Here is a 13141-nt window from a genome sequence, read left to right on the forward strand (position 1 = left end):
CTTATTTCCTTGACCATCTCTTTTCAGTTTGGAGACAGCCAAAAGCTGCGTCTGGTGCGAATTTTACGATCCACCGTCATGGTGCGTGTCGGCGGTGGTTGGGTGGCACTCGACGAGTTCCTGCTGAAAAACGACCCCTGTCGCGGTGAGTATCTCTCAAGATTCACAAAACACTTACCCGATAATAGGAGAAGGAGTGATAAATGCAAATCGTTCTCGCGGGATTTCGGCCGAGTCCAGCCGATCCGTCCGATCAGGGGGCGCTAATTCGTGGCTCGTCTCGTTCCTGCAAATTAAGATGATAAGGAAAGGGTCATTCTACATATATCACGAAAGAAATATTTATCAAACTTTTCTCCAAACTGGGCGCACCGAATCATTCCAAACTTGATTACGAAGTCCCTAAGGAGAAGAACGGGGTGCTCATGAAAATCCGTACAAAGAAAATGTATTTTTGGTCTTAGTCTGGGATGAATGACAAAAAAAAATGTTTATTAAAAATGATATTTCATAAGTACCACGTTCTTTCTTAGGGTTAACATAATCACGTTTGGAAAAAGTTTTATAAACATTTCTACGAGTTTATACACACAGAGATGACCCTTTCATGTCACCTTAAGGGTATCTGTGTTAAATTTCATAGTACTTGAAGTTGCGAGACCCGCGACCGTTTTCTCTCGTCCGGAATTAACGTGACTAATTTCGCAGCCCAACTAATTACTAAGTACTAATACGACGTGGCTAACCGCCAAGAGATAATTAATCTGGCCATAACGAAATACTACCTCCCCGTACGAGGCAGCTTCACCTTTAATTGTATGCGTTCGACTGAGTTTCCATTTACCTAGGGTAGTTGATTTTGTTTGCGTTAACGACTAGTTTGATCGTTCCCCTTATGTTTTATACATATTTATATATATATATATATACGTTCCCGTTGTGTTTAACAATTTTTCTCACGTCCATCGGCATTCATTTGCTCCGCTGACCTAGCTGTAGGAATTAATCGGCGTTATCCAAGACCCCATTGTCGACGTCACCGGAAACCCTCTTTAACGAGTGCGGAAATATCGATAGTCCTTGACGATTCCTTGGGGGAAAGTCTGGCCCTAACTTTGTATAACCCGATAACGCGCACTTGTGTGAATGATCTCAGCTCCTGAGGTAACAGAAGTAACGTTCATTAATCGCAAAGCCAAAATGTCGCCTCTTACGATAACGTGGATGGACCTCGGTGTAAATGGAGGGGTTCGAGAAAGTGTGTGCTCGCTTTGCTTCGCTTAGTTTTGCAATAATATAACCTGGTAGTGGGTATTTAGAAATTGGTTTGGTATTCCTTGGTTTTCTCGACGATTGCTAGGAGAGGAGTGGAGGGGCCGTTCCGGAGGAAATCATTATTTTCCTTTTCCTCGCGATAGCGTCTTATCAATCTTATCAATATCTCCAATTATCCCAAAGAATTCATCATCGACGCTTTCCTCCGTAACGGCCTCGCCGTAAAGACAATAGTTGGTAGTTAATACGTGATTAATCGACCCTGTACTAACATCGACTTTATTGCTTTCTCTCACTCCACCCCTCCCGACCCCGGACACACCCTTATCAATATTACCCCGACGTCTTATCAATGTATCTTTCGTTTAATCCCGGTTATTTCGTTGTCCACCGAGTCACGTATACGTGCATGCGCCTCCCGTCCTGGACACGCTCCATTTCTCGTTATCTTCGTTTCTTTACAATTAATTCTTTCAAGTCTTTCTAATGCCGATACCGGATCCCAACAAGCCGGAGCAGCACGAGGGTTGGTGTCCTCTCGGTGAGACTTACACGCACGTTTTATCCACGTGGCCATTGTTCTCGCGCGAAGGAAGGCTTATATCTTCATCGGGGTTTTCGTTAATATTTTTTATCTATCCGCGATCACCGCGAAAACATCCATTTACGATGTTCTCTCGACGCCGCACTTATGCCACGAGCTGTAGATACGAACACCGCTGTCACGCCGCATATCATATTGAGCGATTGCGACTTACAATCTGGGATTCTTAATCGACAATGCAATATCCTTCGAGAAGGACATTCCCTCCGATTGTCGCACGCGACTCGCTTCACTCGCATTCACATCCTTCGTAACGTTTAACCATTTACACGGACACTTGGCCAGGATCTCATCCGTTGTCGGACCTCGGCTCTGCATTGTCATCTTCCTTTTTCTCATGTTTATTGATAAGGATGTTAAAATCGGTTCCTTACCCTAGACATACCATAAAACTGTGCTTAAATGTTAACGACAATTGACTAGTCTGCGGTCCGATAACAGAGTGGATTTTGGCCGCACTTAACGCCACACCATTAACACAAGGGGCTACTCGTTCTGGGAACTCGAAAACCGCGGACGATTAATTGACTGGATTGACTGTTTGCATTAATCATTAACGGAGAGTTGACAGGCGGAATGTTTCGACAACTCGGGCTGGTCGGCGGTTTTTGGACGAGGCTCGCGATCGGCTGTTCTTTATCGTTGGTAGTCCTTTGCGGTACAGAGGCGGTCGATTCTGCTCGATCAGCTGATTCGAGAGAGTTGACAGTTTAGAGTTCTTTGCATAGAAGTACATACGTAACGTTTATAACGATACGAGCGGATCCGGTTCATCGAAGGGTATGGTTTCTTCCGAGCGATTTTGTGTTCCACCTTAGCGTAATTGTGTTATACCTCGGTCAGTTTTTCAGCATGGTGTTGGCGTTACTTGTGACAGTTCTATAAGCGTCTTTCGTTGTCCGTTTGGAGCATGAAACCAGTCTGATCGGTCCTAGAAAACGAGCGCTTTCCTATACCTCGGTAAAAAGTAAAGAAAATAGGTTCGTTTCATGTTACAAACGAGGTTGATGTAGAATACTAGAACCTGCCCACAGAGTCGGCGCCGATCGCGGATTCCGAGACGCGATAAAAGAAAAAAAAAAGAAATACATTTATAGCGTCTTTTAACCAGATGATAATTGCTCTTGACATCGCGAGTCGTCTTCCCTCCTCGGAGTCTGCAGGAAGCATCGACCCTGTAGTAGTCCCAAAAATCTCCCAATTTGATTCATTTTAAAAGTATGTCGCCGATTTTTTTTCTTTGGTCCATTCTAAAGCCATGGATTTCTTTTTCTTTGTTTACTTTCCACCACACACACACGCGCGCGTTACACCCACCCACGAACCCGTTCTTATCCGCCCCCCGTTCCACTTCGCGACTCCATACACTTTTTCTCCATATTAATTCATCACCCTTGACTTGAAATGATTTATTCCCCTTCCCACCATGCCGAAATTCCTCATCACCTCTGCGAACATTGGAAAATCATTAACTATTATTCCTTATTTCTTCTTACCCCCCTTTGATCGTCCTTCTCCTCCTTTCGAAACACTGGACAAATTTCTTCATTTTTTTTTTTTCTTTCTTTCATTCACACACCTCGGTTATCACTTCTTTCTTTCGTCGCCTCATGATTTAAATATCCTCCACGTAACTCCCGTAAATCGTTGTCGTTGCTTCCTCTCCTCCGTTTTATCTGTAAAAAATTATCGGCACCTCCCTTCATCCCTGGCATCTCCTTTAAACGCCTTCCCACTAACTGCGTGCACGCAACACACTGTAGCCAAGGGAAGAACGAATATCGAGCTGCGGGAACAATTCATTCTGGCCGATGGTGTCAGCCAAACTATGACAGCGTTCAGATCCAAACCGAGCCCGACCTCGACTCTGCAACGTTCGACAATGTCCTCCGCTGGCCCCATCACGAAGGTAATCCTGCTTCTCTTTCCTGCACACCAGGAAACCGCGGACTCGACATCGATTCCTCTATCTCGAGTCCGAGGTTTCATCGCAGGACACTTTTCCTGCCTAGGTGAGAAGACGGCGTCTAAAAGTAAAAGAAAAAAGAGAAGACTCAATTTAAACTCCGATTATACACCCCTCCATAAGAATCAATTATCGAGTTAAAGCATAAATACGTGCGGTTTTTTTTTTTGTTTGCAATTTAAAAACCCTCATGAATTTATGCCGCATCTTCTAGACAAAATTATTGGGCCAAGGCATAAATACGTGCGGTTTTTTTTTTTGTTTGCAATTTAAAAACCCTCATGAATTTATGCCGCACCTGTAAAGTGATTCGAGCCTTATCAGCCGTTATCCGGGAAAGTGTAAATCTTCGGGCGTTACGTCGGATTTCCGTAACATCTTCCATTTCTTTTTTGCATCCGCGAAAATCGCCGCTTCTTCTCACAAAGGCATTTCTCGCTCTTGTTCTGCTCGTCTACGACCTTGGAGCGACTCTTCTTCTTCAGGTAAGTCCCTGGCCCTGAAAAGGTACCAAAGAACCTACTCGCACGAGGACAAGGTCGTACGAAAATAGTTTATACTTCAGTTTCCGTGTACTTTAGGCCGCTTCCTTCCGCTCTAGATTACATTCGTCGTTTAATAACGACGAAGGTAATCCTGCTTAACTGGCGCCGCGAAAGACGCGGCGGCCATCTTGGTTTTTTTCTCTCGAGTTCTACCGTGAGAAGATCAGTATACTTGAATTTTCCCGGTATTTTCCTGCAAAAACATGAATTAATGCCCACTCAATGAGTCTCTAAAATTAAACGGGTATTTCTTTTATGTTTAATTAAACTGACTCTTCTCACAAAATGGAACATGGTTGCATTTGTCGAGTGTAGTCTCGTTCTGTGTGTCTTTGACGTCATCAAGAAATCGGTGGCGTGCTTCTCGTCCTGGTAAGTACCCTCGAGTACTTAGAGTACATAGAGTACGTGCATGTGTCGTAGAGTTGACTCGTAGTTGACCTCTCTCTCTTTTTTTTTTTCATTGATGGTTATCGCTGTTTCTTTTTCTCTTTTTTTTTTGTATATATTTTGTCGTCATCCTCTGTAGAGTTTAGACGTTTGCGAAGGATATCTTGAGTTTTGGTGGTGGGATCGTTGATATCGGTCCCGAAGAATGCCGGCTGTACACCTCAGGAGATGCGACGTTCAAGGAGATTCCGTTTTTACAGTAGCTCCGATTTCAGATTCACATGCACTAGGAATGCACCGATGTCGATGCATCTCTGCGCCGACGGGAATCCCATTTCCTGGGCTCGAGGGTGTCCCTGAGATCGATCGATCGAAGACCGTCCATATTTAATTGATCTCTTCGATTTGACCGATTCGATCGTCCAGTCTCAAGGAACGTGATTTCCCGCCCCTAGGAAAAAAAAAAAAAATAATAAAGGAAGACCTCAGAGGCGAGATTTATATCTGCATCGGTGCATCGCAAAATCTCCCCAAAAATCCGAAAATCTTAAAACGTCTCTTTACTCCCTCCGAAAGATGAAGCCTGCCGAGAAAAGAAAGAATAATTTACTAGAGCGGAAAAATCCCATTGGCGAATTTTCTTAAAAGCGAAAAGGAGATGTGACGCAATCCCAAAATTACGCCTGTAAATTCACATTGCCTATTTTATTTTTATTTTCCTTTTTTTTGGGGGAGAGTCTTTCGACAGACTTCGTTTGGTCCGATTAATTTTTTTTTTTTCTTTTCATTTCAACTATAGGCTAATATTAAATTAGAAATTGTGGCGGTGGTTTTACGGAATTAATACGCTCTCGATTGGTCGTGTCTCTGATATTTAAATATTTCCATCGCGGTGGTCATTGATCATCGATCGATGCGAGGGAATAATTGACGTGGCGACCTTTAATCGACCGCTTCATTTGGGCTTCCCGAACGGAAAGACAAGCGAAATTTTTCCTAAACCTCTGATTTGTGGTGTAGCGGAGGAGTTTATGAGCCAGCTGATGCCGATTTTTGAGAGTTTGAGGCAAAAGGAGGACCTCCCGTGCTCGTATCCTCTCCACATGCACGCACCCTCTTATCACTGGGTAAATAACGAATTTTCAATTGATAATATCCGAGGCACTCGGGTAGTCGTTTTCAAGTGTGACGGTGTTTCTCTCCCCTTTCTTTTCTCCCTTAGTTTACGTTCTCCTTGTCTTATCATTTGTGCCTGGGAATTCGGCATGTGACCCTTCCCCTCGCGAGACGAATTTCGCACGGTTGGATTTTGCAATTTTACAATTTTATAAAGAATATTCATTAACAAATGGCTGAGTTAAAAATTGCCACGGTAAAGGTGCATTAATCGACGCAGGTCGAGCTTCTTAGATTAAAAGAAAGTGTATAAAAAAATAATCGGTTCGCTAGATTTCGGGAAATTCAACCGCGCAAATTGTCGGTCGCTTTTGGAAACTGTACGTGTGATTTCTTTTCCGATTTTCGTGAAATGTGTGATCTGATTAGAAGAGTGCCCTTAAGATGATACGTGTCCTTGTAGTGCGCTTCGTTGGAGTGTCTGTCGTGCGAAGAATAGCTTTAGTAGATTTTCCTATTTTCGTTTAATTTTTCAAGAATGTCCTTTTACTCGAAAACCTTGTCCGATGGCTTGGAGTAGTCTGCGCACTCGTCACGCATCATACATTATGTTTGGTTTTATTTCTTAGACTTTCGTTGTTTTTATGTATCGTTTCCTTACTTTGCGTTCGGTTTTGTCATTTGTTTGCCTCAATGAAGTCTGCCAAAAAGTGTTTAATTCAGATTTGAGGGTCGAGTCGGTTTGGCCTTCGGTATTTATGATTGAAATTTCGCGAGAGAAATTAACAGGGATCTCTTTACGGAGCCAGCCTAACCGAGACGAGTCATTTTGGAGTTTTTTTTTTTTTTCTTTCGAACGAAATCTTCTGTAGATGTAGATCATTGACGATGCATAATGATGTACTGTATTGATGCGTGCATAGTGGCGTTGATCGGCGACACTTCGAATCACCATAAGCTACTATACCTCTCCCAACTACTTATGGTAAGTTTGCATGCAATTTGTGAATGGCTCAGTTTTAATTATGGTAAAATCCCATAGTCGACCCGCTTTAACCCCCTCGTGTCTTCTCCACACTCTTATTTAAATTCAATACCAGTAGAACTGTAATTGAAAAATCTGCAAAATTCCGACCAAGAAGTATTAACTTACAGAATATTTCGCGCCGAAAATCAGAAAACTGAGTACCAGCAACAAGCAGGATAGAACTTTAAAGTTTAAGACCGTCCTTCCCACACCTCTTCACTTATTATTCCACTTAGTTAATTATTTTTTCTCCCATTTTACCATAACTAAAATTGAGTGTTTTTCGTATCGGTATTGGTAGGAGCCGTAGGTACGTACACACCTTTTTAGAAATGTTTACAAACTGTTACAAATTTTGTCGTCCGAACTAGTCCACGTCCAGTCAGAAATTGAGCTATCAGGAAACTCGGTAGAGTTTCGCGCCAAATACCTTTAGAAGCATTCGCGAACGGCATTATCTAATCGTAACGCCTCGAAGAAATGATTACAAGCACGGTGAAATTTTTTACGTATAAATTCCAGGCATTTGCAAGAAGTACTTTGAAATTGCTGGTTAATTATGTTCACTGTAATTGTCTGAAGCAATGATGCTGATATATCCGATGACGTGGTTCTTGCATCCTGACGACATTATTCGATGGATTTCCGTGATACTTCATATTGCTGATTAATGATTAAGTGCCGCCTCTCACCGACGTGTCTGATTTGGAAACGTACAGGTGAGGGAACGAAGTGCTCGCAGCGTGCCGATGGGTCAATCCAGAGCTTCAAGATCTTCTTTGAGTGCTGGAACTCCAGACAGCCTTAGCGACAACGAGAGTTCCTTCCGCTTGTCGTCAAGGAAAACCAGTACACCGTATAGAAGTACGCTTACTCCAGGTACGTATAATTACTTCCTGCATTTCTGTGTCCAGACCTCGACTTGACTATTCAAAATGTGGACCTCTTCGGGTTTTTAGGAGGCAGTCGACCATCCAGCAGACCAGCTTCAAGGCCGGCTTCAAGGCCAACCAGCAGACCGAGCAGCAGACCAGCATCCAGACAAGGCAGCAAGCCAGCTAGTCGATATGGATCCACTCAGTCCCTGGACAGCACTGGTCAGTAAAAATTATGAAGATCAGGACACTAAAACATTACAAAAATAGGCAACGATGAATGGAACTTGGAATCACCCACCGATGTCCATGAATAAATACTTACGAATTAATGCCTCGGAACCTGTGGCTCCGATGCCTTGAAGAATGTTATTCTTCCCACACTAAATTCAGAGATCAGTAAATTAGAATTAATGATACATGAGGAAAAAAGCTTTGAAAGCTACGTAAATAAGTATTTATGTATCGGTACCTTGAAAAGTGACTCCGATGCATTATAAATTGCACTCATTCACTGCGCAACGGAAATCCTACGTTTAATGTTTTTTAAATTATTGTTAGTGATTATATCATTTTTGTTTATTTATGCAGATGAATCGGGAACACCTAGCCGTATTCCTCGCAGAACTGTAGGCACGTCTGGTAATACACCGACATCCAGTCGACATAACAGCGTTTCTGGCAGAAGATTGGGAGCTCCTGTAAACGGCTCCAGTTCTCGTCCACGAACTCCAACAGGTCTCGTCAGTCCTGCGAGTGGAGCTCCTTCCAGGTTTGTCATCACTACAAAAAGTCATAACAATGAATAATCAGTTTACGCGCAGAAGTTAATCTCTTTTCGAAGAGAGTACCTTTCTAGGCAAGTCACTAACATGCATACTGCATTATTAATAGTTATTGAGATTTATAACGGTCTAACTTGTACTAAGGATTGAGTCGTACACTGAACTAGTATTGCGTAGATGACATATTAACATTCTACCGAGATTAATCGCCCTTTCAGGATGGTCATTGACACCGTATTTATTGCATAAGTTGCATTTTGTTTACCTTGTATCTTATTTCTTCTTTTTTTTTTTTTATTTCTCTTGGGTTGAGCGACATTTTGTTTACGTGCCTTCAAAAATATTCAGTTGAACGTTTCCGATTAATTGCATCCACCAATGAAGACGAAACTAAACGAGGATTGATATTTCACTCGTTCAAAGAAATTATCAGTTTATTAAATCTGGATGTAACAACATTTTTTTAGGTTGAGCTCGATCCATCGAGCTTCGAGTATACCAACCCTCTCTGGTGTCGGAACACCGATTAGGTAAAGCATTATTAACACTTATTAATTCGATAACACATGATTTTTAGACACGTCCATCTTGCAGCTCAATTAGATTCGCTCCTTGACATTCGATATATTTTATATGGTTCATTGCTAATATTGGTGGCGGTATCGTTAACTTCCGTGCTTATCACTGCTGCGAAATTCTTCAAAGAGAAGGAAACAAATTTGAAAATTAATACTTCTCCTTATACATGGATCGTGTAATATAATTTTTTCTTAACCTACAAAGCAAAACATTAAATTACGACTACTTCATAATTTTACAGTCATGCTCATCATAAATAATAATCTCACCTGTTAGCTCTGCTTAAACAAAGAATGCAGTCTTGGTGGAATTGCTCTTTGTATTTACATAATTTGCTTAAGTTATTTCTAGCAATATGTTAGAAGAAATGCTAAAGACACACTTATTCTTTCATTGCATTATTAATTCTCTTAGTTAACATACGCTCTATCGATGACCGTCCGGATTTGAGAACTCCTTTGTGTCCAGATTAAAATTCATCCTAAGTAGCTAATTCTTGTAAGAAAAATGAATTCTTACCAAGTAGCACGATACTGACTTTTTCATGGTTAATGGTTTAGTCGCTCTAGGATTCCTGTATACGTTGGAGCGGACATTAAGTCCCCGCAGTCAACAACCAGCAATTTTTCGACTCATTCGACACAAAGCAACCATTCTACGATTTCTACCGATTCTACTGGGTATGCCTGGCTCCCCGATTCTATGTCCAATTGTGTACCCAATTTTCTTGTCTTGTGTATACTACGAGTGACGTGGTTTGATTTTCTCTCCGGACTTGTGGCTACCTGAGTGTGCGGTTTTCTTTCAGCTCGAGTTCATCCTTTGTTTTTATTGGTTCTCTCCTACAACCGCTCCCCCCCTTTTTTTTTTACTGATGCTACAACCGATCATTAAGTATTTCATTAGAAATAATTCTCCTGGAACTTTGATGTTACTTCTTTCAAACCCATGCACCGAGATTTGCAGGAGTATTGCCAAGCAAACGTATACATTTTTTGTGCTTCGGAAAGAATTGCATGGACCATTTTCGTTTATTTTTCCTGTGTCTCTTCTTTGTCCTGTATGAGAATTCGCATGCTTCTTCGCCTGCAACTCTTCTTTTTAACTTATTCATCCCTTCTGTGTTCTGTTTGAATCTGTAAACATTCAGAATTTAAGGTTAGTTTAAGTGAACTTCTAACAAAGCTTTGATCATTTTGAGAAATTGTCACCGCTTGGAGCTTATTTCCTTCGAGGTTATGTCTAACATCGTCTTTCCGTAACGGTAGGAGCAGCTCGGTCCGTACAAGTTCAGCAACTAACATCCCATCGGCTGTAAAGCAAGCAGCCAGGTAAAAAGTGTTCATGATTCCCATGTCATACCATTCAACAGAGTTAATAGGTTGTGAAATGCGTTTTATAATTCGTTTTCTTTTAAACTCGCTTCGATTAAAATGCATTTCATAACCTATTAACTCCTTTAAGCCATTCCACGTTTTCCTCAATGACATCCAAATCTCCTCTTAACAAGAAACAAAAAATTCCTTCCGAAATGAAAATTAATTAAAACTCAGATTCAAATTTGGCAATGACCAATAACTTAAAAAATTCTGGTCAAATTATTCACTTTCCATCAGTGGAAGAATTTCTCAGCTTATCAATCAACTTTGTGAATTTTTTCTCTATTGCACAACAGGTTTCCCTTACTTCCTTCATTTTTGTTTGCTCTAGAATTATGTATCCTTGATATATCTATTTCTATTTATTTGTCTATTTCTTGCAACCCAGGAAAGCAACACCATCCAGTGGGACATCCACACCTCTGCCTCCGAGCACGAAATTATCGAGGAAGCCTTCAGGAGCTTCGGACACGTCTGTCTCTACGACGCCAGTTTCCAGAAAAGGAAAACCCACGCCGATAGACCAGAGAGCTCCATTCCGCTTGTAAATGTAAAACACAGGAGCAATCGTCCGAAGAAAAAAAACACCAGGAAACACAAAGAAAAAAGGAAAATCTCAATCAAGATGCTCCGATACTTGCAAAGACCATTCGATGCGAAAAACAAAAATCTATGAAATTTAAGAAGAATAAGTAGCAAAAACGCCAAGATAGGAACCGTTTCTTTAGACATTTCAACGATGGGATCTTCCCTGTAGTCTATCTCGTTTGCATTCCTTTTATTTGTTTTTTAAATTATTCAGGAGATGAAAGTTGATTAGGGCAGCAGATAGGCCAACGAAGATGCGTTGGAGAAGTTAATCCGGCGTACATTCGTAATATCGAGAGATAAAAAAGAAGAAAAGTCCTAATTACTCCCATATTCGATGGGAGAGTAGTGAACTGAAGTGAAAAGTCCCCTTGGATGTTTAGAGCCGAGCTTCAAATTCCAGAACGAGGGGCTTTCACCAGACGTTCGAGAGCACGAGCTTAAAACCCGTGTATTATTTATTACGCAAGGCAGAAAGGGAAGTTAGGGGAATCTCGGAATAGAGAAACGCATGTGACGTGTTCCTGTAAAGTAATTCTCATGCATAATGCGTGCGACATTTGCATAACCTCTATGCAGTTACATGTCTTGCAACGCCTGTTAGCCTCTGAGTGGCATAAAAGACTCGTTTAAAAATATTGACAACGGGAAGTAATATTTCTTTGCCAGTCTGTCAAGAAGTGTTGATATACTTTACGGGAAAAAAAAAATGAAGGAAAAGGAGGAAGGTAGCGAGTCGACATCCGCACCGGCGCGGCTCCGGTTTGGGGCATATAAAAATATTCTATAAAAACTATTAAACGACAGACTTAACTGCGGATTAACAGGAGCCGCGCTCCGTACGGTGCGATCTGTCTTGTTGAACGTTCACGATATATTAATCCTAACCTTAACCGGGTTAATGCCGACGATTGTCGTCCCAAGAGCGCATATGTAACAATTAACAGGCATAATTCTAGGCTACGAAAAAAAAGTACTCGTTTATTTTACTCAACGTATCTCCCATTTTTTTCCTCGCTTAAAGAGGTTATTCATTCGTGCCGAGTCCCTTAATTTACCACACGCGTGTCGATATAGATTTGGTTATTTAATAGCGCCGCTTAACTCTCTGTTTTTTCTCGCCGTCTCTGCTGCGACGTGTATTCCCGTGTCTCGAGTACCGTGTATTTATGACCGCCGCAATTACCGCGTGATTCGCTTGCTTTGGAAATTCAAAATACCGCAAGAGGACTGGCTTTTGTTGCCAAAACCGCGCGAGTCCCTCCGAGGAGGCTGGAAAAGTTTCATAGGGTCAGGGGATTTGTTGTGTAAATATTGGTCAAGCTCCTTTGTCGCCAGTCTTTCCTCGGCCTCCTCGCGAAGATCTCGCATCCGCATCGGGCTGCGTTATGAAAAAACGGTGCGCTATTAGAAATAGACACTGTCGAGGAAAATCAAACGGCTACGACGTGGCACAAAATGTAACATTATGCGACTCGCTTACTGTCGGGCACGCCCGACGAACAGATATCTCTCTGCATCGTGCGATTCGTAAGGAATTGAGGTTAGATTTATACTAGTGGATAAGCGAGCGTGAAAAAAAAAAAAAGATTTTGTCCGAAACGTAGCATGGAGTCCTGACTGCAGTTTCGGACAAGACCTCCTAAAAGACATTTCCAATTTTTTTATATTATAAATACAGTTGATATTGACCAAGAATTTCCTCCCGCCTGTCCCTGAAGATACCTTCGAGTTATTACTTAATACTTTAATATATTAATGATGTTTACATAAACTTTGCTTTGCTTTATTGTAAGATCTGTATTGCCGATGATGCTGTGAAGAAGTATATATATATATGTGCATATATATATAATTAGATAAGTTTGTTGCACATGGTGTTGCGATGGCTAGCCTCAACATTTTTTCTCTTAGTAACCGTACCGTCCCAGTATTGAAAGTATGCATCTACCTGTTTCTTTTTTTTTTTTGGTTTTATCGACGTCAACTTAATTTCTTCCTTTTTGTCAAGT

The 13141-nt window shown here is 41.5% G+C and overlaps 1 protein-coding gene across 29 annotated transcripts in view; it reads left to right on the forward strand.

Annotated features, from left to right (window-relative positions):
* The window catches only part of LOC105694779 (microtubule-actin cross-linking factor 1), a 104797-nt gene extending 91894 nt beyond the window's left edge, over window positions 1-12903 (forward strand). For 18 of the 29 annotated variants that reach the window (XM_023432201.1, XM_012415734.1, XM_012415755.1 and 15 more), the window contains 9 exons: window positions 28-145; window positions 3643-3788; window positions 7643-7802; window positions 7883-8020; window positions 8390-8570; window positions 9051-9113; window positions 9723-9842; window positions 10431-10493; window positions 10930-12903. In XM_023432201.1, coding sequence (XP_023287969.1) covers window positions 28-145; window positions 3643-3788; window positions 7643-7802; window positions 7883-8020; window positions 8390-8570; window positions 9051-9113; window positions 9723-9842; window positions 10431-10493; window positions 10930-11089 — 1149 coding nt within the window. In that variant the 3' untranslated portion in view covers window positions 11090-12903. Of the gene's footprint in view, window positions 1-27; window positions 146-3642; window positions 3789-5800; window positions 5908-6819; window positions 7620-7642; window positions 7803-7882; window positions 8021-8389; window positions 8571-9050; window positions 9114-9722; window positions 9843-10430; window positions 10494-10929 lie in introns of those variants that run through there. The other 11 variants (XM_012415756.1, XM_012415757.1, XM_023432202.1 and 8 more) reach the window with 9 other exon arrangements.
* Window positions 12904-13141: the final 238 nt, after the last annotated feature.

This window comes from Orussus abietinus, unplaced genomic scaffold, assembly GCF_000612105.2.
Source record: "Orussus abietinus isolate OABI.00-Male unplaced genomic scaffold, Oabi_2.0 scaffold257, whole genome shotgun sequence".
NCBI lineage: Eukaryota > Metazoa > Arthropoda > Insecta > Hymenoptera > Orussidae > Orussus > Orussus abietinus.